Source organism: Botryllus schlosseri, chromosome 12 (genome assembly GCF_051294905.1).
Source record: "Botryllus schlosseri isolate E-star chromosome 12, Bs_hap1, whole genome shotgun sequence".
NCBI lineage: Eukaryota > Metazoa > Chordata > Ascidiacea > Stolidobranchia > Styelidae > Botryllus > Botryllus schlosseri.
In genome coordinates, this window is record NC_137247.1 from 12,542,816 (window position 1) to 12,570,791 (window position 27,976).

The 27,976-nt window shown below is 40.8% G+C and overlaps 1 protein-coding gene across 2 annotated transcripts; it reads left to right on the forward strand.

Moving 5' to 3' along the window:
* LOC145451978 (L-sorbose 1-dehydrogenase-like) lies at positions 1-27,289 on the forward strand. Of its 2 annotated transcripts, XM_080330198.1 has the most exons (13): positions 1-123; positions 2,975-3,115; positions 3,187-3,247; positions 5,904-6,051; positions 10,633-10,912; positions 11,001-11,121; positions 11,292-11,505; positions 11,564-11,653; positions 11,715-11,939; positions 13,730-13,874; positions 15,952-16,048; positions 27,084-27,203; positions 27,272-27,289. In XM_080330198.1, exons 2-9 carry the CDS (start codon positions 3,007-3,009, stop codon positions 11,829-11,831), a joined length of 1,140 nt encoding a protein of 379 aa, XP_080186324.1. In that variant the 5' UTR covers positions 1-123; positions 2,975-3,006; the 3' UTR covers positions 11,832-11,939; positions 13,730-13,874; positions 15,952-16,048; positions 27,084-27,203; positions 27,272-27,289. The 2 variants fall into 2 exon arrangements, with proteins under 2 accessions (XP_080186324.1, XP_080186325.1); XM_080330199.1 differs by lacking the exon at positions 13,730-13,874.
* Positions 27,290-27,976: the final 687 nt, after the last annotated feature.

The following is a 27,976-nucleotide window of genomic DNA, read 5'->3' on the forward strand; positions in this document are numbered from 1 at the left end:
GTTATGTTCTTACGTTTCATTGAATAATAAGACATATTTGCAATGTTGCTGGGCGATTGGATGGTGCATTTACGGTCGCATTATTTTACACGCTGAATCGTGCTAAATGATGTTCAGTTTTAGGTAAGTCTGAGTATTTCCAAGGCAGTGTGCAATCTGAAAATGGTGTCCGGAACTCGTAAAAATATCTACAGTGAGGTTTTGCATCACCTCAAACCAGAACAGCTGCTTAAAACCTGACATATATGGCATTTTAATAGGCTAAGTAAAATCGCGGCACTCATATTTTAGGGGAATCCCCCATTTTCAGCCGATTTTCTCCCAGCTCAACATGCACACGGATGCAAGGGATGAGTTACAGAAAGATGTAGCTATAGAATATGTTTTTAAGGCATAAGGCATGGGAAACGTACTGAAAACCATGACTTTTTGAAAGTCGGTCAATTCTGAACAACCCTAGTGTACTATCAACCCTAGACGATATCTGCCTGATATCGTTGCCGTCTCACTACCATTGGGGTAGAGGATGGAAAAGCGTAAAGCGACAGACCCATCTCATCTGATAGTGACGATAGCACATCGCGTATAAACGTAAAGGTGCCAGCAAGGGGATATGCTTATATATCCAGGATCCACCCCTCCTAACCATCGAACCTTCCGACCAGCTAGCAATGAAAATCATACGGCTTCTTGCGCCCAACCGGCCAGTAATGTTGGTGATAATAATAAGACTTCAAACCAGACCTCGGTATCCAATTCCATGGCATCTGATTCAGCAGCCGAATCGGTGGCTGTTGCCGAAAATACACCACAACAGTCAACTCTTGAAGGTATAACCGAGCCTCATATCATCATATCCGGGAGCGATAGACGTATGACCCGATAGGTAAACAAGGCTCTGCACGCTGTTATAGGCAGTTACGCCGAAATAAAACCCATACCGTCCGGAGATATTGCTATAAAATGCCACAATCAAAAACAGGTCAAACAAATATTAGAATGTAACCAAATCAAGGACACCGTCTCTCAAACCAGCATACCGATCAAGGCTTCGATTCGTGATTATTGCAAGCCGTACGCATCCCGCTGTGTTATAAGGGGCGTACCCCTTGACATATTCGATCCCGAATTGTTAGAGAAATCGAACTCTTTCCATGTCACGTACATGAAGCGACTTAAATGGAGGTCTAATAAGGAGCTAGTGGCCAGCATGACTGTTCTACTAGGTTTCGATACCGAGCATATTCCATCGTATGTTACCTTCGGGTATATTTGCGCTTCAAAAGGTGTAGTTATAACCCGCCTCCAACAAGGTGCTATAATTGCAATCGGTATGGACATACAGCCAGGGCCGTAACAGCACTTCGTCAGCCCCCCTCCAAAAAAAAACGTTTGTCAAAATTAAGTCAAAATTATGTCAAAATTGTAGCGTTAGGTCACAAAATGTAAAAACTATTTGCAAAATCTACGATACAAACGAAATGCAGGTTGAAAAAAAATTGAGTTTGTAAACAATTTTGACATTTTTTGACCTAACGCTACAATTTTGACACAATTTTGACTTTTTTTGACATGTTAAAAAAATAGCCCTACTAATGACTCTAAATGGGTGCGAATTTCGAAAATATATATATCGTTACACTGATACAGGGGGTATTTCGCCGAGTTCTTATTATTCACCGACATTGCAAAATCTACCATACAACCGAAATGCAGGTTGGAAAAAAAATTTGACTTTGTAATGTCGGTGAACTTATCATTTAACATTTTACAGCTTGCTGTAGCCTACCTTATAGGCCTAACGTTGTGGACGGCCCATTGTCTGCTCATTGTGAATCATGAACATTCAAATCAAACAAATAGGTTGACATGATGTTATTATAGAATGTTAACATTCGATAGTGTTATGCTCAACGTATCGCAATATCCTAACTGAAGCAAGACTGCGTAGGCATTGCATGGTTCTTATATCAAGAAACGCATGATGAAAAATTGTGATGTAGACACCATTGTCAGAATGAAACAATACGGTGTGTCCCCAGCACTATACGCACAACTTCAGTGTTGTCAGCCAACAACTGCTGCTGTTGGACATTCTTTCTCAATTCTTGGCAAGCTACTTAGTAAGGACAGGCACTTTCTACCCGAGAATTAGTAAAGTATTTTTCGTTGTACTACAACTAATTTTAATTATTTCTACCATAATACGTGATGTAACTACTGGAATTCTTCATGTGGCCAGATTTCGTTAAAATAAAGTTTATGTTTAAATTTGTCAGTTTTGAAGTCAAAAAAGTTTTTTTCAGGCCAAACTACTTCGTAAGAACAGACAGTTCCAACTATAGAAATGAAGATAAGTAGTACAATCGCAACATTGTGTGAGAAAACACGTAATTTGCATACGTTAGGTAAAAATTTGGTCAAAATTAAGTTTTTTAAGGACAAAAAATGTCAAAATCTTTTAGGTCAAAATCATTCGTTTTTAGGTAAAAAATAAATCGCCCTAATCATTTGTTATTTTGCGTTAGTCGTGAGGAGCACCCTGCAATTTTGAAAGTACCCATCTCTGATTTACTGCCCAAAGTTTGCAACCTTTCGACAAAATCTATTTTAGAAACAACTTCTTGAGTACTCTTCAAACCTTCATTCGCTACTTCCCCTTCAGGTAGTTTGACCTCTCTTCAAAATGGCAACTCCTACTTTTAATTTAGTAGCAACTCGTGGCGTTACGTCTACTTGTGTAGTATACCAACGTTGCCTGCTTTGGCCACCTCTGGGTTAACCGCGAAATTTGTCTAATGCCAATCGATTCGAAATGAAGTTGCCCTCAGGAAACAATTTGGTCTTGTGCAGTATCCCATCCATCATAGATAAAATTCGATAACATCAAAATTATCCTGCGGCAGAAGTCTGCATTTTATGCCGCTGTATTTCTGTTGCGAAAAACACTTACCACATATTTGATTCCATACAGGTAGCATAATACTGTACCAGCATTCGAAGAAAATGAAGTTGATATTGGCATCTGTTGCACTCTTATTTATCATACTTTCGAGAATGTTTCGGGAAGATATAATTATTGAACAGGCCGAAGATGAATATGATTTCATAATAGGTTAGTATATGAGTTAAAGATATGTTTGGCCGGACTTCACAAGGTTAGTAATGCGTACCCTTTCATTGCAGTTGGTGCCGGTACTGCTGGATGCGTGATCGCAAATAGACTGACTGAAGATGAAAACATCAGGTAGCACATAGGGTTGCAAACAGATTGATGAATCAACATAAATCATTGTATTATCAGCTCTAGTCTAAGTTTAAACAGCGATTGAAGAGTCATTTAGAATGTTGCGTGGTCTCAAACTCGTTGACTCCGGGGATAAAATAGTCCTTCAAGAGAAGGGAATCAACACGACGCTAAATCCGACTTTCGCAGTGCATCAACCGCTGTTGAATCAGACATTGAACAGCTCGTAGTTCAAAAGCAATGGCAGCCTTCTCAACCCTTTGAATGGGTTTATCCATACCATAGTGTCCTATACGGTGTGGACACAAGCAAATCTCACAGCTCAGTGAAAGTGGTCTACGTCACACTTTCCATTTGACTAAAGGCAATTTTACGGCAATTTTTGACCGGCTTGCCATGCATCAAATGACGGGTATCAATCGGACGCTGCCGCTGTACTGATTACGAAAATATAAATTTTATTCCGCTCGTGGCCCTGGAGCCGCCACAATCGGTCTCAAATTTTTCATTGTTATGGAGATTGGCATTGTAACGCAACAATGCAGTCTGGCAAAGCGAGAGCGTAGCTCAGGAGCAACGGAATGGCTGCGCGACGAAAGTGCGAGTGCTCAGCTGGCGTCGCGGCAATGGGCAATGAGCTTGTGTTTCGAAATGCAATCGAGTCGCAGAGAAATGTTGCGCTGTTAATACTTTCAATAGGTAGAAGCGAGCACAAATTACCAGCCTTTCCTTGACTTGTAAGGGTAGAACTGGGTCCACAGAACGCATTAAGGCCCTATGAATTTTCTCCTTCAACTTTCAATCAACAATCTTTCCGTCTAAGTAGCTGTATGCATTGGATATGTCGGATTATTATGATATCGATTGGCTTAGCATGCTTGTGATGTATGGCTCCAGATACACGTTGCGCTGGTAAGTGTGAGCACACGCCACACATTACCAGCCTTTCCTTGACCTGTAAGGGTAGGACTTGGTCCGCGAATGCAGCAGGTAAAATGTTGATTAAAGGTTTACAACAGGAGTGTCGAACCAAACTGGGTCGTGGTCTGGATTCAATCCATTAGTTGTTAGCTTGCGGGCAGGACCAGTTAAATGATTCCAAAATGTTACCACAAAATCCATACCTTTGTTTTTCACTGAAATGCTATATATTACCAAGACTATAGGCCTATATAGCCCTTGTCAGGAATAAAGGAGAATTAACTAAACTGGGACGTTGGAATTTCGTTTATCATTTTTCAATCACCATTCGGATTTCTCAGAATGCCCGGGACCTTTTGCGCCAGAGGTAATACAGCGGTATCAGATATTTGAATTATATTCATTTTGTTGACTGTATATTATACTCTGAATGTAACTTACATGAAACGGTTTCGCATTAGTGTTTTCGCACCTGTGAATAACAAATGTTTTGTCCATTCGGCCAAAGAGAGTTTGCACTTTTTCGCCTTCCCGGAATTTGGTGTCAAGGTCACCGACGTGTGGTGCTAATGGTGACTAGAGGAAAAACTCAACACTATCGTTGCATTCTGTGGACCCAGTTCTACCCTTACAAGTCAAGGAAAGACTGGGAATGTGTGTTTGCTTCTACCGAAGCACATATAGAAAGTATCAACAGCGCAACGTTTCTCTGTGACGCGATTGCACTTCGAAACACAAGCTCATTGCCCATTGCCGCGACGCCAGCTGAGCACTCTCACTCTCGCCGCTCCATCGCTCCTGAGCTACGCTCTCGTTTAGCCAGACAGCTTTGCTGCGTCAACATTTCAATCTCCATAACAATGAAAAATTTGAGACTGATTGTCGGGGTTCCAGGGCCATGAGCGGAATAAAATTTATATTTTCGTAGTCAGTATACGGCGGCAGCTTTCGATTGATACCCGCTCTATCAAATTTGATGCTCGGCTAGCCAGTCAAAAATTACCGTAAAATTGCCTTTAGCCAAATGGAAAGTGTGAGGTAGACCAATTTCACTGAGCCGTGAGATTTGCTTGTGTCAACAGTCAACACCATATAGGGCACTATGATCCATACTGTACTGCAATCACGTGGACACAACCAAATCGAACGGCTCACTGCGTTTGAGTTACGTTATTCTCTCCGTTTGACCAAATGCAATCTACCGCAATCTCGTACTAGCTGCAAAGCCCGAGCGCGAAATTTGATAAAACGGGTATCAATCGAAAGCTGCCTCGGTACAGATTACGAGCATATAAATTTTGTAATGCTCACTGGCCCAGGAACCCCCAAAAGCGTTTATGCCTTACGACACTGAGCTATATGAATGAATTGTACTCTCATAGTATTTATTGAGTAGTCCTATACCCTGTCAGCAGTTTTATTCTCTCTAAATATCGTAAAACCACGCACTCTGACCTGAGACTGCCAAACAACGATTCGGAGCCGGCCTTTCCAGCAGCGCTTGCTCCCAATAAGGATATATGTACCAATATTAGTGGTTATTAAACTTTGTTGACTCGTCCATCTCTTATCAAGCGCAATATATATCTTTATCCCCTCCCCTACAGACTAAAGGTCATGAAATACCTTATCCGTTTCCATATCGTATTCAATCAGATTGTATCCACTTAATCAAGAAGTTTTGCATGTATACTACTTCTACTTCTACTATAAATCTTTCTTCGCATTATTAAAGAGTTCTGCTGCTGGAAGCGGGAGTTACGGATACAAAGGACGCGCGAGTGTTTCTGAACAGCCAACGTGACGCTCTTCGGCAAAGCCATCTGGACTGGAATTATACAATCGAGCCGCAATTGCACACTTACGCATCGCATCCAACTCGGGTACGATTTATACGACCAGATTGATCAGCTCTTTGGTATTGATATAATGTAGAAGGAGTTACGCCGAGCAGGTAAAAACATTGAAATGACTTGGGATTGCTGAAAAGTTTGATAGCACCCTGCGACAGTCGTCTCTTGACAGCGATGCCACTCCAACGCATTTGGCTTACAGCAGGGGTGGGCAAACGAAGAAGCGGAAAATACGTCGCATCAAAACTTTGAACTGTATTAATAACCGATATACTATGATAATTGTATTTATAAATTGATAGCAGTGAGATATATTGTTAACACGAGCTGCTAAGAAGATGTGTTAACATTAGGTAGTGCAAATATCAGCGGTTATTTACAAAAAAATAATTTTCATTAAATGTTATTATTCAAAAGAATGGTGAACATAAAATTTTTATAACTATTTTTAGTCCCCCAGACACTTTTGTCAAAATCTATTTTGATATTACAAAGCTGGCTTCAGTCACTGCTTCCCGAGCATTGTGAGGCGTGGTAAAAGAGCCTTGTTATGTTATGTATAATTGGAAATGGCGCGTATAACTGCAAATGGTTTTTTGCACCATGCCATTTCAAAATCGAACGTTCTACACCATGCAGTGGTTCCCAACCTTTTTCGGTGTTTTCGGTGTTCGGTGTTTAGAATTTCAGAGTACGGTCGGGGCCGCACGAATACCAGGGCAATGAAACGGACCCAAAATAGTCATCAAAATATGAAAATTGGCATTGTTCCGATCAATCGCTCGACGCCATTGGCCGTTGTCGTGGTCATTATGGTGATTGTGCTGCTGCGCTCCCATTGTTCGGAACAATCGACCTTCGGTGGCTATTTCAGAGTAGTTGTATTGCCCTGGCGAGATTTCAACTCGTATTTTTGGCATCAGTGCGACACTAGCTTTCGATAATGACCGGACCTATCAAATTATTCGGACGCTTCGGTCGTGAGCTATAGGACTACCAATTATGCTGCTTTCGGGGCAGTTTAGTGAGTCGCCTTTTATCGCCTAGACGCGCGAAGCGCGAAAATTTTCTGTAATTCATGATTGAATCGGTCAATATGATCGGGAATCGAATATATATTGCCATCAATTTTCATCCTCTCTCTGCTCACGTAATCAGTTTTACAGGTAGAGCCGAAGGAGGTATGTTTGAAAAGGTAGGACCACTCAATAATAATTAAACATCTTCTGGGGTATACCCGCGTTGACAGGAACGAAACAGCACTTCGTCAGCCACCCCACCCCCCCCCCCCCCCCCCCCCCCAAAAAAAAATAACTTGGGTCTTGGGCTCCCATAGGGTGATAAACCTACCCCTATTAACTTGTTCGCTGTTGCCATGAAAATAGTTTTATCGTTAAGTGGGCCAGCGCGAAGCGCGAAAATGTTCGATAATTCATGATAAAATCGGTCAGTATGACTGGGAATTGCATATATATTGCTATTAATTTCTTGTCCTTGCTGCTCACATATAATCAGATTAACCGGTAGAGCTGAGTGAGGGGTCTTGGAAACTGTAGCGCCCGTTAGTATGATTCCGTAACATGTTATATCGGGACCTCCTGTCTGCTATATCAAAAAATTTAGAATCACCCAACCGTAGGCTTCTAAACTAAATGACGCACACGATTTCAAATTGGTATTTCTTAACTGGCATATAATTGTTCCCTGTCTCGTGAGGTTTAGATTGCCAAGGCAGTATTTTGTATATATGACGAAGTTTTCGGTCATCATAACGGCAGTCCTGTACGGCCAAGGTTTTCTCGCTGCCGATCGTTCTGACACACTTTTTGGAGTCGCTGGCCTAAAACTTAATATGTCTTGGTGCGTCGTGGCGCGGTCACGGCCAACGCCGATCTGCCCAATGCCTATTTCTATAAATCTTACGCATTTTTTCTTGGGGATGAGTACGGAAAAATCAAGATATTTGGCAGCATGAAATCACGCCTAGAGTGAAATTTTTTTGAAAAAAGATACTTTATAATTTATGCTATTTCACGAAATAATTCTATGCCCCGTTCGAGCTCGCTCCCCCCTATCGGGGGTTTGGCGTGCGGCAGTTATGGTCCTGTCATTACCTAGTGAGGTAAAGATAGCAGCAGTGACGTAACGATAGCAGTGTACTCACGACTTTCCTGCAATCCTAATTTAAAACTCCCGACTCCAAGCCAAGCAAGCGTATTTTATAAATATAAATTTTATTTTTTGTCATAACTCGATGTCTTAATATTTTCTGGGGGCCGCAAGAAGGCTAGCTGGGGGCCGCATGCGGCCCTCAGGGCCGCGGTTGGGAACCACTGTTCTACACTATAGTATATCTAGCGTCATATTTCTCCACCGGATGATATGACAAATTCAATAACTGGTGTACTCGTACAAGGGCTAGACAGCAATGATTCAATTTCAATTGGTATGTTATGATACCGCGCATTGTCCTGCCTTGTTGTGTTGCTAGTAGGGTTGCATTTAAAACAAACGGTGTTTTAAAACACTTTGTTTAAAACATGTTTTAAACAGTGTTTTAAACAAAGACCTTTTTAAAAATAACAACGTTGTGTTTAAGTTGTAAAATTATGCGGGTATTGTGTAAATGCTTTCCAAAAAACATATTGCAGGAGCCTTCGGACAATTACCACCCGATTTAGCCGACGTATATCGATATGGGATGGTTGGAACCCACAAAATAGTCGGTTCCACAGTTATAGTACAGATCAAAGGAGCTATATTTACCCTGTACTTTGAATTGTCAATGTCAGTCCATTAAGACGTCACAATAGAATATTCGTGACTTCATGGCTTGAAAAAACAAAAACAATAAAAAAGGTTTTAATTAGGGCCTTCTTTTAAATATGTTTGATTTTAATTTATTTTTGTTTTAAATGCAACCCTATAGTTGCAAGCGAAAGCAGGTCTTCCGAGATTCGCGCAATATCAGCATCAGTCTAGTGTCTGTATTTCACAGCATCAGTTTTTTTTTATTTTTTCTCCCGACTCGAATTATACTTTTATACACGGTGACCTGCTCACTATAAACTAAAATAAATTCCTCTGCTTGACATGACCATGAGTGAACATTAGGATATTTCCCGTTTGTCGGATGATGACCGCTAAAATCACGTGCACTGGTTGACTTGTTTTACGAATTATGAAGCGTATGATGTAACAGTTTGACACACAGCCCGTCTAATACCTGAAGTAACAATGGCAACAAATAAGGTCTGGACTATTATATTAAATGAAAACAGTTAGGCCTACTTGTGACGTCAATTTTTACGAAATACTTAGCTATACTGAACGACGACGTATACGTAGGGTACGCAATCACGCTACATAAATAATCTGGCTTCAATGTAAACACATTTCTGATTAAGTTTATATGCAGACTATGCTTTTAGTCCGCGCATTAACGTTCAAAAGTCAGGGTTGCAATGACTCGATACGTGACTCGAGTCATTCTTTCAAATGCGTAAAATGACCCGATTCGACTCGAGTCAATTTTTGTATTGACTCGACCTGTACTCGAGCCATTGTGCATGACTCGAACCAAGTCATACGACTCGAGACTAGCAGGACTAAGATAAACACTTCATTGTAACTTCAAAGAATAGTAAAGTTAGCACATTATTGGTATTTCGTCTATCAGCCCTGATACTTGAATATAGGGGCAGAAACTGTTAAGACAGAGAAAAATTACTATTTTATGAATGCGAGTCACGTGCGTCTTTAGTTCCACTGATTTTCCGCACTGAGACCGTGATTACGACTGGGATTGTAATCATCTGTTTACATATCCGCTAATATCTGTACTAGGTCACTTAAAATTGTTGACTACCTTAGTTTTGGTCCATGTTGATGCCAAACTCGCCTATATAGAGAACATGTGATGTAAGAGATGGGCATTTTTTTCCCTCGTGAGGCCAAAAGAGAAGCAGGAAATCTTGTGACAGGCCGAGCAGAAAGTTTAAAAGATATTTTGCGACGCATTAATTTTATTTTTACAATGGGGGCGGTGAATGACATTGTTTACAGTTTACACAGTCTGCTGATTGGATGTGTATATATTAAGTAACGAGGTGATATTGTGAGGTAATGAGAAAGTGAGCGCTTATTTCCAAAATATTAATATTATACAACTAAATCACAGGCCGCGTAATCCGTAATGCAACAAAGTTAGCAAACAACGTTTCAACGATACTACGAAAACAGGACGCTCGAGTTGGAGGTTGGAATCATCAGCAATTCAAGTTGGTCATTCCAACTTTAAGCTGATTAATAAAATTTCTCCGTAACTTGCAAATCGCACATCGATATTGTATATGTTTTTCTATGTGTTTGTAATATCATCTTGCTTGTTGGCATGGTTACATTACGACTCACATAACTTGCTGTGCATTTAATTGTCACTGCATCTATTGCTATATTAATGCGTGGATTAACGACCATCCAGAAGCTTTTACGAATGGAATACTGCTATTACAGTATATATGTTACATTAGGACCACGGTCTCTTCTATTTGACGCAAAGGACTGCGCCCATGCACATAATGACTGCAACCCATTTACCTCTTTTCACAGGCACCTATTTACACACGAGGTAAGGTGCTAGGGGGATCGAGTGCTGTGAATTATATGCTATATGCGAGAGGAAGTCGACACGATTTTGACTCCTGGGCAGTGAGCGGAGCCGAAGGATGGGACTTCGCGACCGTCGAAAAGTACTTTCAAAGAGCAGAGGGCGTGACAGGGCAGTTTACTAAGTCGCTCGGCAGAAATGGTCCACTCAAATTGACCATCAGCAATATACTGTCAATGTCACCATTCCTTGGGTTGCTCAAGGATATTTTTGACGAAATAGGTAATAAACGTTTCAAAATATAGGCCTGCATTGCAAACAAACTGTTCTTCTGGTGGCACCAATGCATCATTCTTTGTTTGGTTAAAAGGGGTCAGATTAGCAAGCTACAATGACGATATCGAGACGGCCGGTCTTAAGGTGCAAACGACTTATCGAGGACTTCGAGAGACATCTGCAACTGTTTATTTGCGACCTGTGTTCCCTCAGCGGTAAATACCGACGATATTTTCAATTTTCAGCATCCATACATTTGACTAGGATGCGGGATTGTGCAATAATCCGGCAGAATAGGCCCACACTAACTACATAAGGCACAAATGATAACCTGACTAGAAAAATGTGATGATTATGTAATGATAACGTTCTCGCTGTACATCAGAAAAGACAGGCTACACATCTTAACACGAGCCTTGGTGACAAAAATACTCATCAACGACAACGGAACCGCTTACGGTGTACAGTACACGAGAGACGGGCAGAATTTTACAGTGACATCCCGAAAAGAAGTGATATTGAGCGCAGGTGCTTTCGGCACTCCTCATCTACTCATGCTTTCCGGTATCGGGCCGAAGTCGGAATTGGATAAATTCAATGTATGACCGCAATAAATATGCTTTATACCCTCAGTTCAACGAACTCAACCATTTTTAGATCACCACAATAAGCGATCTCGCGGGAGTTGGTTCAAATCTACAAGACCACGTACTCGTGACCAGCGAAATTGCTGCGAACATTACCGAGGTTGGCTATCACTACGTTTGAATAACAGTAGTTTGACTTGTTATTGTAACATGACCTCTAGCAAAATACCAACATGGAAACTGAATTTATCTCGAATGGACAAGGGTATATTGCATACGAAAATGTGGTTGTATGGGCGAGAAAAAACAGTGGTGGATCTTCGATGGTTGAACGGTAAGTTGTATTCTCAGCACTCTTGACCAGTCCTTACATTGTGCCCATTTTCTGACCGAACTCTTATCCAGAAATCTTCGTTTTCGCCATAGAAGTTGAGCTCTCCAATAATGTTAGTGTTATACTTTCCTCTTTTTACGACCTTGTCGACTTTTAGTCTTATTTTTGCGGGTGCGTATCCGTTGGCAATGCCATGGAGCGTTGTCCGTTGTGAATACCCATTGTTATTCAAGATACTGTGGCACCTTCATAAATGCAATTGAGACCAGTGTTGGGACGACTCGAGTCAACGTTTTCGTATGATTTGACTTTGCTCGGCGTTTCATAAATGTGGATTGACTCGTAACTCGAAGCAAAATTTAAGAGTCAATTTCAAGTCTTCAAGTTGCATAAGTTCGGATTGTTCGCGATACACTGGTCTGACCTGTGATAGCAACCAATCAATCAATCATTGTGCATTTTACCGGGCCTCTATTGTGATATCACAAATAAATTGACCGCAGACGCAGTTATCGGACTCACAGTCGTAAACTAGTAGTAAAGTAAAATCATAGCCATGTATCTCTGTTCTATAAACTGCTCACGGTGACAAGTGCTCATATAGCGAACCCTCTTGTATGATTTTAATCAAACTAACATCGTTTATACGTTTATGTAACTCGCAAAATATTGGAGAAGGCTTAAATTGTATATCATGGACGTGTATTAGGTGGGTAGCGTAGGATAGCGTAGTGTAGTGTATTGCATCATATCAATTTGTTTCAACTTTCAGAGGTTTCGTGTTCTCTCCTCTTTTTACTGATATAATTATAGACTGCTGGGGCCACAGCGATACTCGCGTAGTTTAGCAGTTCTACATATGCGTGACCGTTACAACGGCTTTTTGCGTTTATCTACTCAACTCTATATTCGTTCATTGAATCAGAATATATTAGGGCGCGATCTGTATTTGAGACAGCTAGAAAAATGCAATGACTTTGAATCATGCCTCGTACTTCGAAAATTCAACTTGACTAGTAACGTGACTCGTGACTCGACTCGACTCGACTCGACTCGACTTGACTTGACCTGAGTCAAAATGTGCAATGACTCGAGATGATTTATGACTCAAAGGTAGTGACTTGATCCCAACACTGATTAAAACATATCCGCAAGGTATGGTGTACTGCTCTGGTTTTACATTTAAGAACGAAATCCAATGCAGTCGCCTCCGCAACGCGCCTAGCACGTGACAACAACCCTGTCATCACTTTTTGAGAGGCGAAGTCCCTCATTCGAACGAATGCAATGAAAATATGGCAACGCGGGTATACTCACCGGATAAAAGGGAGCGCAAGCTCATTCTCATCCACTACCCTAAATTCAACTTCTATCGAGCCCTTTCAATTTCCCATGGTAAAACTCGCGGACACCAATTCACGTGGCGGATCCTTTTAACGTCGCCATCACTCTTATCGTCGGCTGTTGTGTAGTTCGTCATGTTGCATTGCAAATTATTCTTGTTTAGACATTAGACACGAATGATAGACGGTGGTGGCGATGAGAGTCACTTATTCCTATACGATGGTGATAGCATTCATAGTTATTGAAATCTACCCTCAATAAAAAACAAAATACGTTTCATATCTCGTAGAGACGTAGACTGTTCTTTCACAATCAATCGCCTATATCGCGTTCAAATACCCAGCCCCTACATATATGCACATAATGAATAGTAATACAGCCTACAGTATCTAAATCTCCCTTCATCATAACCGCAAATCAATGTTTCTTTTGAAGCATTTATTCGGTCTTGTTTGTTTTGAGGCATCGGTTCCACAAGGAAAAAATAAAAGCATGACATCGACTACTTATTGTACATGTATTATAGTTATTCAATGTCGTGGATACATGTACGCACAGATTCACGGATTACTTATGGTAACAATGCTCGCTCATCCACGATCCACTGGAAGAATAACATTGAACTCGACTGACCCCACAGTCCAACCGAAAATCGACCCAAAATATTATTCCAATGAAGAGGACTACAGATTGCATATTGCGGGTTAGTAAGCAATAGGGGTGGGTGCTCACTGAAATGAAATAGGCACGGTCGATATAGTACCAAATAATCTTTAATGTGAATGTGTGATGTAGAAACGGCATTATATTCTTTGTGGTCCCGGAAAATGGGCATATTTGAACTTATTTCCATACCATTTATATTGTTGTGACTTGGCAATGAGCAATGCTCGAATACTCGACGACTCGCAGCCTTATATTCAGAGTCGAATCACCCGAGTACTCGATCTCGCCCATTCCGGGTAATCATTACCGAAAAGATTCAATCGCGATTTAACAGGAAGTCTTTGTAGAATTCCATGATTTTATGATAAATAATTAGTTAGTCACCGTAAATACTATTTTAGTCAAATCCAAATTTTTCTACTCCAATGACTTCGCTTCTAGTGGTTGCAATTGAGCCAAATTTGGTGTGCATCATCTCTACTAACAGCCTAACAATTTTTGGGGTCGACAGAAAAATTTTGAAGTTTTATTTTTTTCATTTTTGAATGATAAATTCAAAACTTTCTACAGCAAGAACCTCGCTTCTACTGGTTGGAATTGAGCCAAAGTTGGCGTGCAGCGTTTTTTCAACCAACCTAACAATTTTATCAGGTAGCCAGTGGAATCTGAAGGAAAAGTTTTTTTTTTGAACAGCTCTAATGTTGATGTTTGAAACTTCAAAAAGGGATACAGCATTCGGTGATACGTATCGTTATAAGGTCAACTTTCGTGTACTGTATGTTTGTTTATTTTGCTTCTAAATACTATTGCCACTTATTGTGGCGAGATAGCGTGGTGATAAAATCCACAGCTGCAACACCAATGGATTGTGGATTCGAGTCTGACCGAGGTCGACTCCAGAATTCCTTAAGTGTTGGAGGCTCCTCCTGGCCATCTCATCTTATGCGGATGAGGTTGCGAGGATGAGCCTAGATAAACCTCCAACACTTAGGTATAGGGACCACGGTCTGACTCGAATACACAATCCATTGGTGTTGCAGCCGCGGATTATCCCACTGCCCTATCTCGCCAGGCTAAACACAGATGTTGTGTGGATTTCTGTCGTCAACTAGTGCTATTTCACAAAATGAAAGAACTGCAAATGGAAGACGAAATCAAATTTACATTTTACTAAACTAATTTCAGATTGCAACGAGATTGTTGTGCATCAGGTTAAAGCAGCGGTTCTCAAACTTTTTTCGACACGCCCCCCTTGATGATAGTGAAAAATCATCGTCATATCAAAAAATATGAAAAAGAGCAACCAGAATGTATGCCCGCCCAATGCATTGTTTGGTGGCATGGGAAGTGTTACGGCTGTTGAGAAACTTCTCAAATATGGAATTAGGATTATGCACATAGCCATAATAATAAGTTTTTGGTAATTCGCGATTTGCGCGAAACAATTCCTCTTAAATATTTTGTTAAACATCGTCATCCGATATTTTAGCGATTTTGGTGCCTAATTCCTTCTATTACACCACTTGAGCTTAGCTCAAACGTACCTGACCATAAGCTAAATCAAAAACCAATGGCACAGCTGCACGCATTCACTAGATACACTTCAGTCAGGGACATCTTCTGATTAGTGCAAGGTTCGGTATCAGACAAAATGTAGCATCAGTGTGTGGACATGTATGACGCCATTGTGACATTGAAAATCGAAATATAATTACTATTATTGCCATTGTTGAATCTCAAACGCTTCATCACAAATTAAATTCATTCCTAATCCAAGAAACATAGTTACTTTCATGCGGTTTCGCGTCTCCCCTCAGATGCTCCCATGCACCCCTAACCCATACCCCTGTTTGAGAACCACTGGGTTAAAGAAAATATTTCATCGTGAATTTATAGCAAGTGTATTGTGTTATGCCTACAGAGAGACCCGCTGTTACTTTTACATCCAACTATTATAATGTTCAATTTGACTGATTATTCATATCGAATCCTCGATTCCGCGAATACTTTCGCAATGCACAATTAGTTCACAGTCTAAAACGGTTATGAAGCAATGATCTAGTACACACCATGTAACATAGGCTTACATGTCGACAAATGTATTCTTTATGCAGGTATCAAGCAATCAGAAAGTATAGTGAATACCAAGGCGCTACACAACGTTGGTGGAAGGGTAATACCTGATCAAACCTGCCTAGAAAAAAACTACGGGTAAATATTCGTTAAGCTATCTATGACTTCGGAATAGCTACCTTCATTCACTGCAAACGACTGTAGGCTACAGTGTACACGGGCGTCTCAAATTCGAAGATAACCGCGTTAATCAACAATGTTATTTTGATTCTCTGAAATATCGATATACCGCATTACTTTTATAATCCACCAATATCTTACCTCGCCGTGTAATTGAAGTATTTGTCAGGGTTGTAATGACTCGAGTCATGACTCGACTCGAGTCAGACTCGAGTCACGATTTTTTTGTGACTCGACTTGACTCGAGTCATTTTCTTGAAATGGGAAAATGACTCGACTCGAGTCGAGTCAATATTTGGATTGACTCGACTTGTACTCGAGTCATTACGCATGACTCGACCCAAGTCAATGACTTGACTTATTTTATATGACTCGAAGACGAAGAAATTTGCGAACCGTAATGTCTAGACTCTAGATCAACGCATCTGATGAATTCTGCCGACATCGCTATTTGTCACCACTGCTTTCGTTGCACTAGTCTGATATCAGATAGGCCGCCGTAAAAACAACAGACAATGGTACATAGCAGCAATGCATTGTACAAAATCATCCAGTGATGAAGAGGTAATAAATCCTCTGCAATCAAAGTACCGTACTCAAGACTTTTCAATTATACAAGCATAGAATCGAAGCAAAAGTTCAATTAGAGCCAATGCAATGACTCAGATGGTCAAGTACTTGGAAGAGACTGATAAGCTCATGTGTAGATTTGAAGGCGATGATTATTTGCATTTTTGGGCGACTAGAAAGAATAACTATGCAACGCTCTTCAGTGAGGTTCAAAAATGCTTATCAATTCCTGCATCTAGTGCACCAGTGGAAAGTGTATTCAGTAAATGTGGATTTATTTTAAGGTCATGCCGCTTTAATATATCTGAGGATCTCATCTACACTTTGGTATTTTTGAAGTGTAACTCATCATTGATTTGATCTGCCGTCTGTGAAAACACACAATACCCTCTGTCCATGTGACGTTTTATTAGGTATGTGCATTGTGCACGTGAGTGATAATGAATGGCTAATGTTGTGTGATGTTTGTACAGTAGGGCTGTTCAGAAATAACTTCTTTTTTATTTTACTTGAAGGCTACTTGATGAAATTGTTATGTTGCATTAAAAGAACACTGAATCTGGTTAAATTTTAAAAAGTAGAATCAATGATATGAGAAGAGAAAATTTTGGATTTGAAAATTAATGGAGTATTTTTAGTGGGAAATTCTTTCATATAATATAATTAGATACTAGTGGTAAGCCGACTATTTTTTCATATCCAAAATATCCTATTCTGATAACTTCGCTTCTTCTTGTTGAAATTGAGCCAAATTTGCTATCATATTTTTACACAATCTAACAATATCATGAGATAGCCAGTAAAATTCGAAAATCTCTATTCGTAATTAATCCAAAATTTTCTCCCAGAGCATTACTTTCTGCCGGTCGGAATTGAGCCACATTTGAGTTCTTTTTAGGCAATCTAACAATTCTAAGAAGTAGCCGGAAAATTGGAAAAAATGTTTTTAACAGCCCCAATTATTTCTCCAATGCTGTAACTGCGATGTAGTCTGTAATGCAATTGGGAAAACCTTTAGTAATATCAAAAGGTATCTTTTTTCTGTCGCTGCACATAGCTACATGCACGCTTTTATAGCATGCTGGCCTGGTGAAAATACCCCTACATAAACAGCATCTGTTGATTCTATATCACCTTATTTGTCGACGTGAATTCGTAGGTTCTCTATCAGATAGTATGCAGACTTGAATTCGTTGATTCTCAATCAGCTATATTTGTGAGCTGTCGTCGATGTGGTCGTAATAAAAACTGAATATGGTTGTATTTGTGATGTATCAGACTGACAAGACAGATATTTGATTTCAAGTTCTAAGATTAGTAGCCTAATATTATCATATTGGCGGCCTGACTCGTCTATCTGTAGCATCGGTAAATGAGGCCGGGAACTGTCCGTAATCTACCTAAATAAACATGTGTCAAGACTCTGGTAGGGACAAAATAAGCATGTTAGGCAAGCAAGAAATTCGATATCACCGAAGCAGGATTGAAAACATTGGATGAACATGACTTCAATACTGTGACTTGGACTCGGACTCGAGTCATAACACTATGACTCGGACTCGACTCGGTGATGAATTGAAAATGACTCAACTTGACTCGAGTCAAAACCACAAAAGTAAGATTGACTCGTGACTCGGAACCATGTGACTTGGTTACAACCCTGGTATTTGTATTGTATATAATAAGAATAACATGTAAATAAGAATAACATGTTCCAAATACTGATTGAAATATGTGTAATAGAAACCGTGTCTGAAATATACGATATGTATATTTCTCCGGTATGCCTATACTATAGCCTAGAACAGTGGTTCCCAACCTTTTTGTCTTCATTCCCCACTTCAAATTTCTTCCGAGCCTTCATTCCCCACCAGGCTCGTAACAGCACTTCGTCAGCCCCCCCCCCCCCCAAACGTAGGTCTTGGGCAACCAACCCAACCCTGCTGAGCCTGTACGCTTTTTCTCTGCTACTAACCAGCAACATTGGGTCCACTGTTTAGTGCGTCGCCTTATTTCGATAATACGCGCGAAGCGCGAAAAATTCATATAATTCGTATTTGAATCGGTCAATATGATTGGAAATTGCATATATTTTGCTATCCATTTTTTATCCCCTCTCTGCTCACGTAATCAGATTTACCGGTAGAGCTGAGTGAGGTGTGTTGGAAAAGGTAGGACCCCTAAATAAGAATTAAACATCTTCTGGCAAACCCGTTGCAATATTGACTTCGTTACATTATGCTATTTCGTGACCTCCTATATCTGCTATGTCAAAAGATATGGAAATCGCCAAAACTAAAAGGCACCCACGATTTCAAATTGGTATTGCTTTACTGGCAAATTTTGTTTGTTTGTTTTATTCACTTTACTGGCAAATAATTTTTCCCTGCGGGATGGCATTTGTCCTGTGGGGTTCAGATCGCCAGGACGGGAACATTCGGCGCCAGCCATTTAGCCGCCTATTGGCAACTAAACATATATGTATGTTGCGTATATATCGATGTTTGGGTCACCACAAGGGCATCCCTTCTCGGCCAAGGTCTTCTCGCTGCTGATCGTTCTGGCACACTTCTCGGAGCTGCATGTTACATGGCCTATAACTTCATATGCCTTGGTGCGTCATGGCGCAGTAATGGCCGACGCCGAAGTCTCCATTTCTACAAATTCTGCGTATATTTTTGTGGGGGAAGGGTACCGAATAATCAGATATTCGGCAATATTAAATCGCGCGACAAGCGCGAAAAAATTTTGAAAGAGTGGGGTAAGTTTCAAAAAAATACTTTGATTTATGTTAATTCACGGAATAATTTTGGGCCCCTTCGAGCTCGCCCCCTCCCAATCGGGGGGTTTGGGGTGCGGCAGTTGCGGTCCTGTCCTGTTCCTCACTACCCAACACTTTCGTCATCACAGAGCAGCTATTTGCTGGTTTGACTACACAAGACACACAACCACACCGGTACGCAAGACAATCGCCTGTAACTGCAACTTAAAACGTATTGTGAACCTGTACCATAGTAACGCTCAAAATTTCGCGAAAGCGTTATTTACTAGTCGTGTTGGATGCGTTTGTGACGCCATTATTGGCCATCCAGAGGTAAAAATGAGGTTTTGTGAACAACACGCAATATAATTTTCGATACATACATTCCATAGCAATTAACTGGTAACGGTAATTGCGCATGTGTCTCCGTGAATATATATAGTATAGACCAGGGGTTCTCAACCCGCGGCCCGCGGGCCGCATGCGGCCCGCAGACGCTTTTTCTGCGGCCCGCGAGATCTTTCAATATGATCACAATTACTACCGGCACAGTATTGTTCCATATTAATTTAGCTACTTAAGCTCTCTTATCGCACCGTCTCCGTTTCGAATTTATTCTCATTCTTCAGTGTGTTCTGGTTTCTTGATATATGGTCGAGTTTAGATTCTTATTGTTTAGAATAGGTCTTCGGACAGTTCCATCTGGAGTTATACATATCACCTGATCTTAGAAAAAAGCGTTGCTAGCTAGGTCTCGGGCCCAGCAATCCATATTTTGAGGCATTGTAGAGATTGCCGACGACGTTAAAAACGCATGGTTCAAAATTGCTTGGAATATCGCTAAACCCATGAAATCTGCGAGAAAAGCTGTTTTTCAACAAAATGTTACTATACTATGCGAATCTCCGCTGTTTACGGAATTTAGCAGCAAGGACAACTTCAGCTAATAAATTTTGAAGCTGCAGTTGTCTGATTCAACCGTGACAAGAAGAGTAACAGCAGTGTGAGATGATCTTTTGTCGCATGTTTTGAAACACGTTGCCGCGTAGACTACTTTAACCTTGCATTGGACAAAATCCACGGACATTGCAACGCTAATTGTATTGGACTATTCTATCAGAGTGGATATATTTGTAGACGTAATGCTGGCCGGGCAAACGTGGGGAGAGGGGACTAGCAACAACATTCACTTGACAAAGCTGACTTCTGTGACTATTGGTGCAGGACATCAGCCATGGAAGGAAAGGAGAAGGGTTGATTGGTTTGCTCAGAAATTACCCCGAGCATGAGACTTCTTCTCATATCACTGAGAGTTGAAAGTGACAATGGCCTCCGTAACGAAAAAGTTACCGTAAATTTTATACTTGCTCGCTCACGCATTGAAACAGAGAGTTCAGTTCTCTGGTGCAAGGGTTTGAAGGTGCACATACCGACTTGGGAACGAATGCAATGCACGCTTCATGAAGTAGTTTACTTGTTCCGTCGGAAGATGACATAATCTCACTAGAAACAGCAACTGAAAGCTTACGAACGCTGTCCATTAATGCTGTAGAATGCATACAAATGTACTAAATGCCATGCCCATATACGACTGGTAAATAGGCTGTATTAGCTTAAATATAATAGTAGTCCACAAATATATCGCAATAATGTTCTGCGGCCCGCAGCGGTTTTTGCTGTTACGATGCGGCCCGTTATGCAAGGAAAGTTGAGAACCCCTGGTATAGACTATCCTGTATATGATTTTGAACAAATGCGTCTATTCCCCACCAGAAACCATTGAATTCCCACCAGTGGGGAATTCCCCACCGTTTGGGAACCACTGGCCTAGAATGTACTCCATACAAAAAATTCATTCTGTGCCAGAGAAATAAGACAGAAAATCGAAACCAGCATGAGTCCTCTTGATACCTCCATCATCACAACATACTATTTTAATAGTATACATTTTAATGATATATTCATAGTAAAATATATTAAAACCCGAAGCTTTTCGAGCTGACACTTTTCAAGGGCAATCGTCAGCAAATGGAGAATTTCAAAAACATGCATCTAGCTACATTGCATACAACCAATTAATACGTCATAGAAACAAACAACATGAAATACAGGCAAACCGCGAGCGCAGCTAGTGGCCAATTTTTAGATTCACTAAAAATTCCTTCTGCTGACACAAGCGCGGTCGGTGGATTTTAATATAAGTCGATTCCAGTGCAGACAGATGGAAATTAGTGCGGCCTCTACCTAATATAGAAAATCTATCATCACGATATAGTAAGGGCATTTTATGAAATATTTCACAAATCTGTGAACTATATTGTTACCAAACAATTTCTTCACCAATATGTCCGTCAATGTCTCTTATAACATGTATTAAAATGTTGAAGTTCAACTCTTGTGGGAAACCCAGAAAAAAAGCTGTTAAATTTGACAACTTTGAAAAAATAAAATAAAATAAAAAAATTGAAAAAAATATTTTTATCGGCTATAAGTAACCAAGGATGGGTTTAATAATGGTTTTTCATGTTTCTCAATCGATTGTTAAAATTTACATGTTACTACAGGCTGTTTTGTGGAAATATATATAAAAGTATGGCACTGATGGCATAGTTATCTAGTCATAAGTACACCGTTCAGTAATTCGATACCGAACGATTCAACAAATTCTGTATACTGTAATACTGGGTAACACACACATACATAGGCTTAAAACCAGTTCAGTAATTCCTTAAATGCAGTTCTAAGCCATGCAGCAAGGTCTAAAACGGTATTTTCTGTATCATTCCGTTCTATAAGATGGACGCAATTGTACCGAAGTAAAAAAGCGGCTATGAATTCAGCACGGCCTTGTGTGAGTTCATTGTCAATTGTTACTGAATGGTTCGTCGCTGTTTCACCATAATTTCTGATCCTTGGCATATGGATCAGCTTGGATCAGACGCTCATCTATCCAGGTTTCACACTATGAGCAGCGGTTTGGGTTAATAAAGCCAACGATCCTGAGTTTCAACATTCCAACTGGAATGGCTGGATTAAGAGAATCAATGGTAATGATGCAAAACAGCGCGCACAGATCGAGTTCCTTCCAGTTATTGACGGACACCCTGATGACCTCAAAACCTTCTTCGTCAGTCTTAAAGAGTGCACACAACGCGTTGGGGTAGCTATAGTGACCGTCGATCCTCCGATTGGACTGAAGGCAAGATATATAATGAAGCAGACAAATTTACCAGTCATTCCAAGGTTGAGTGGTTTTCACCTATTGAAATCTTATCTTGGACCAATTGGTGACAACATGGAATATTCTGGGCTACTAGATGTGATCCAGTTGATCTATGCTGGAAGCACAACAACCATCCACATCATGGATGGAGGATGTTTTGACAAGGCAATCCCTCCTCACCTCCTCGTCGATTCAGCTATCGATCAACATACCATGGAAATTGCCTTAACTGAGGATAAGCGTGGTGACACGAAGTCCTCCATGGAAAAGGTGACTGGTGGGGAAATGGGAGCCAGACACTGTGACCCAGTATTGCGAGTATTTGAGCGAAGGTTTGAAGAAACGTTCAATCGATTCGCAAAAAGAGGACGAACACCTGCACTCTAGGTGGAGTACCAATTCATGGTAGATGTGCCCAATGTCTTTATCAGAACCGAGTGACTCGCAGACCACAATGGGAATCTGTCCTGCATTGTTACCAAGATGCTTCACACCTGCAGGCCATCCTCAGCGGTTCTCAAACTTTTTTCGGCACGCCGCTTGATAAAAAATTTCGCCCCCTCTTATCGTCATATCGAAAAGTATTAAAAAAGAGCAACCAATGTTTGCAACCCCAATGCATTGTTTGGTGGCGCGGGAGGTATTACGGCTGTTGAGACACTTCTCAAATATGTAGTTGCAGTTGAATAATTTATTAAACATAACCATGTGCAATGATAACATGTAGCACATAGATATTTTAGCGATTTTGATGCCTAACCCTTTCTATTACCCCACTTGATCTTAGCTCGAACGGACCTGACCACAACCTAATTCAAAATCCAATGGCAGCTACACGCATTTACCAGTTACACTTCATTCAGGGACATCTTCTGATTAGTGCAAGGTTCGGTATCACTCAAAATCTAGCATCAGTGTGTGGATGGTACGGCGGAATTATGACATTTCAAATCGAAAGGCCTAATTAGGATTATTTACATTGTTGAAACTGGAGGTTTCAGCACAAATTAAACTCTTTCCGAGTTCAAGACAATCATTTCTCTCAGGCGGCTTCGCGCCTCCCCTCAGATGCTTCCACGACCCCCGCCCCCAGTTTGAGAACGTCTGCCGCCCACGGGAAACACGTTGGTGAGCCCGCAGAGGAAGAATGAGCAACAGTTTTTCTGGCCACAGATGCTGGGTGCCCACTCTTAGTCATCTGTCGGTTGTCAACCGGCGAATGGAGAAGGACGTCAGCAGACATGTAGGCCTACCCGTTTACAGAGAGCTTATCAAGACACAGATTAAGAGAGATGCAGGGGCCAATAAACTTGTCCTAAAATGGGTTGAAGAAATGAAGCCATTCGTCAACGATGGATAAAAGGAGTTGCTCATGTATTTCTCAAGTGGATTCACAAGTATACGGTTGATGACGTAGTCGAAATACTGATGGAGCAGCTGAATTTAGGATGGCCATTGGCCATGCAGATCAACCTGGGTGAAAAGTCAGTGATGCCGACCATGGTTGTCATGTCCAAACTATTGGGATTTCTTCTAATAGTACTTGTACTTGAAAATGCGACCAGAAAATGCTAAAAGTGAGGAAAACTAGTATATTAGAAATGCGAACCATTCGATATCTCCAAACAGAGTTATAAAAAAGGGGATTTAACATGGCTTTAACTGGAAACTGAGCAGTATCGACTTGACTCGAGTCATAACTATAAAAGTGAGATTGACTTATGACTCCGAGCCTTATGAGTTGGTTACAACCCTGGGTAAAAGCCCTGTCATCGCAAAGAAAATGTCCTAAGGTTTACGAGTAAAACATTCACATTTACTCATTGAAGTTGCTCAACCGATTGATCATTTTCACTCAGCGGGATATGGATGTTGCGACAAGCTTACAGTATGAGTTCACTCCTTTCCCGCTGTCCCTGTTCAGCAACAAAAATCAGAAGATGAACAAGGCTACCAAGGCAAAATGTTCGTATACAACCTTGTAGGCCTTAACTGAACCACTTGATTTGACTTCAACCATACTGGACCCTCATTATTGATGGTGGATGGCTTCTGTACATGGTGAAGTGGGGTCAACGTCAGACATGACAGGGAATTACCAACAATTACCCATAGCTACGTGCAGTATCTGGGCCGTTGCTTTCAGAATGTCATTGTGGTCTTTGATGGTTACAGCAGTTCACGAAAACATACAACATGTTCTCAAGGAAGACAGCGACAGGAGTGATAAAATCGGAGACACTACCTCTAACAGAGGGTGCAGCTTTCATAACGTTCACTCCGCGAGTACCTGCAGACCCGGGATTTGATTCTTTTACAGAACTTGTCTCCGAACCCCAGCGATTATGGATGGACAATAGGCGTGCATGGATATGAGCCTGATGAGCTATTGCAGTTCAGAAGCTATATTTGTCATAAAGATTGCAACAAACGAATATACAGCTGCAAGAAGAATGAGGTCACGTGCATTTCAGCCTGTGGAGTATGTAAAGACCCTATAATGCAATAATTGCAGTTACGATCAGGGTTGTAATGACTCGAGTCATGACTCGACTCGAGTCAGACTCGAGTCACGATTTTCGAATGACTCGACTCGACTCGAGTCATTTTCTCAAAATACGGAAATGACTCGACTCGACTCGAGTCAATCTGTGTATTGACTCGACTTGGACTCGAGTCATTGCGCATGACTCGAAGCAAGTCATTGACTCGAGATTCAGACGGCCAAGACCGACATGTCATTGTAATTTCGAAGCCAACACACTATTGGGATTTCGTTTGTTGGTACTGGTGCTTGAAAATGCGACCAGAAACTGCTAAAAGTGAGGAAAATTGATATATTATAAATGCGAACCATTCAATATCACCAAACAGAGTTAAAAAAGTGGGTTTAGGAAGACTTTAACTGGAAACTGAGCAGTCAACACAATGACTTGGACTCGGACTCGAGTCATAATACCATGACTCGGACTCGATCCTCTGTTCGCTGACTTGGACTCGGACTTGACTCGGTGGGAATTGAAAATGACTCGACTTGACTCGAGTCAAAAATATAAAAGTGAGATTGACTTGTGACTCGGAGCCTTGTGACTTGGTTACAACCCTGGTTACGATGATGTTGAGTCCGAAGAAGGCATAGGCAATGCCTGTTGAAATGTCTGATATTGTGCATGTGAAATAGGCTACCTCTTCAGTGAACATAGCTATGCGAAATAAAGGCGATTTTGTGCATGAATATAAAAGTGGGTGTGGCGTTTTTCACAAAGCAGAGCCTGTAGTGAATTATAAGTGTTAACAATCAATTGAGAATCATGGAAAACCATTATTAAACACGTCCCAAGTTACTTATGGGCGATAAATATTTTTTCATTTTTTTTTTCATTTTTTTTTTGAATCGTCAAATTTAACAGCTTTTTTGGGAGGTGTCTCCACAAGAGTTGAACTTCAACATTTTAACACATGTTATTACACACCTTAACAAACATATTGGTGAAGAAATTGTTTGGTAACAATATAGTTCACATATTTTCACAAGTTTCCCTTACTAATAGTTTTTAACGCAAGTTGCATTTTCAGCCAAATGCTTGCCGATGGCAGAGTTCATAGCCATGGCCTGATTACGTTCTAGTAATCGCAGATCAGTTACGGCTGCGTCTTCGCGAGAGTCCAATTTGCGTGATCTAATAACGCTCGGAACATGTTGTGTGATGCGTTCCTGCAAGCGCTGAGTTGAGTTGAGTTGAGTTGAGTTGTCGCTTGTGTCAGCAGAAGGAATTTTTAGTGAATCTAAAAATTGGCCACTAGCTGCGCTCGCAGTTTGCCTGTATTTCATGTTGTTTGTTTCTATGACGTCATAATTGCTTGTATGCAATGTAGCTAGATGCATGTTTTTGAAATTCTCTATTTGCTGACGATTGCCCTTGAAAAGTGTCAGCTCGAAAAGCTCCGGGTTTTAATATATTTACTATGAATATATTATTAAAATGTATATTAAAGTTCTGTACTCCAAAGAGTCTCTTCATATATTAATAGTTCACACAACGATTACATAAAATAGCATAGGCCAGAGAACAAGAGACCCTAACATCGCAAGATATAGCCGAGTTAATATATCCTACTCCTGAATATACTCCTGCACGGACTTTAATGAGACGATATATTATAAAGTTCACACAGCCTGTACTGAAGGCTCTCAGACGTAAATGGCAGCACCTCATCCAACAACAGGTTTTTCATCAGGTTTCCCAAAACAATGACAGAGTTTACTGCCATTACAGAAAGATGGATTCTCCTCTTCGTCACAGTGTTTCCGTATCCGGGTCTTGGCTTGCTAAAAGTCCAACGTTTAAAAAAATCCAAATCCGGTCCTATGCAGATCCTAGTAAAAGACCTCGTACCCCGAGTCCAGTCCAATGCTGATCTCTGATATATACCTATAGGTCTGACGAATATTACCGATGTCTGATAAATCACAAAGCCACAATGGGATGGCACGCGTGCTGCACTGCCAAGATAGGTTCAGCAGCGGATAAGCTCGCGGTTGTAAACCCCCAGCTACAGTAAGTCAAGGGTGAAAGATATCGCAATCTCCTGGTAACAAGAATAATGCATGAATGATATTTTCCAGAGTGTACGGAGTTCAAAATTTGAGAATAGCAGATGCCTCAGTTATGCCTCACATCACGACTGCAAATACGCAAGCTCCTTGTTACATGATAGGAGAAAAGGCAGCGGATGAGATCAAGAACTCTTGGAAACATTAGCGTATTATTGCGAAGATGTCACTTCACTATACAAACGCCTGTTGTCAATGACGTGCCTATTTGATAATTGTCATCAGCGTGGAAGACCTCCAGATATTGCCTATGTTAAGTGATGAAAAAAAATCGTTTTCAGACAGCTATGCTATCGCGGCACCCATAGCCAGGCCGTGTTATTTTTGGCATTTCGATAACCAAATGCCAAAACTGCTAAAAATAAAATTGTGAAAATGCCAAAAATAAGGCTTTTGGAAAATTTAGATTTTATGAAAGTTTTTTTTATAAAAGTGTTAGCAAGAATTGGCATGAGTTAGTATGAAGCGACGAAACAAGTATATAAAGCAGAATTCCTAGATTAGGACCCGTGAATCCTTTCGGGGTCCGCAGACTACTATCCAAGTGGTCCATGAAAAGTGAATGTATACGCCAAAAAGTTCAGGGATCAATTCTGGATTTACGGCTAATCTGTTGATTGATCAATCCAGCGATTAGCAAATAGATGATATCTAGCGATTAGAAAGTAGAGGATCTCTGCACGCCGAAGTAGTAATCAGCATATTTTGGAATCTGTG

What these genes read in the sequence shown, in the direction of transcription:
- LOC145451978 (XM_080330198.1), top strand. Translation starts at nt 3,007, where the DNA reads ATGAAGTTGATATTGGCATCTGTTGCACTCTTATTTATCATACTTTCG. An exon ending in ACTGAAGATGAAAACATCAG is followed by an intron (nt 3,248 to 5,903) that starts GTAGCACATAGG and finishes GCATTATTAAAG; the next exon opens with AGTTCTGCTGCTGGAAGCGG. An exon ending in GGATATTTTTGACGAAATAG is followed by an intron (nt 10,913 to 11,000) that starts GTAATAAACGTT and finishes TTTGGTTAAAAG; the next exon opens with GGGTCAGATTAGCAAGCTAC.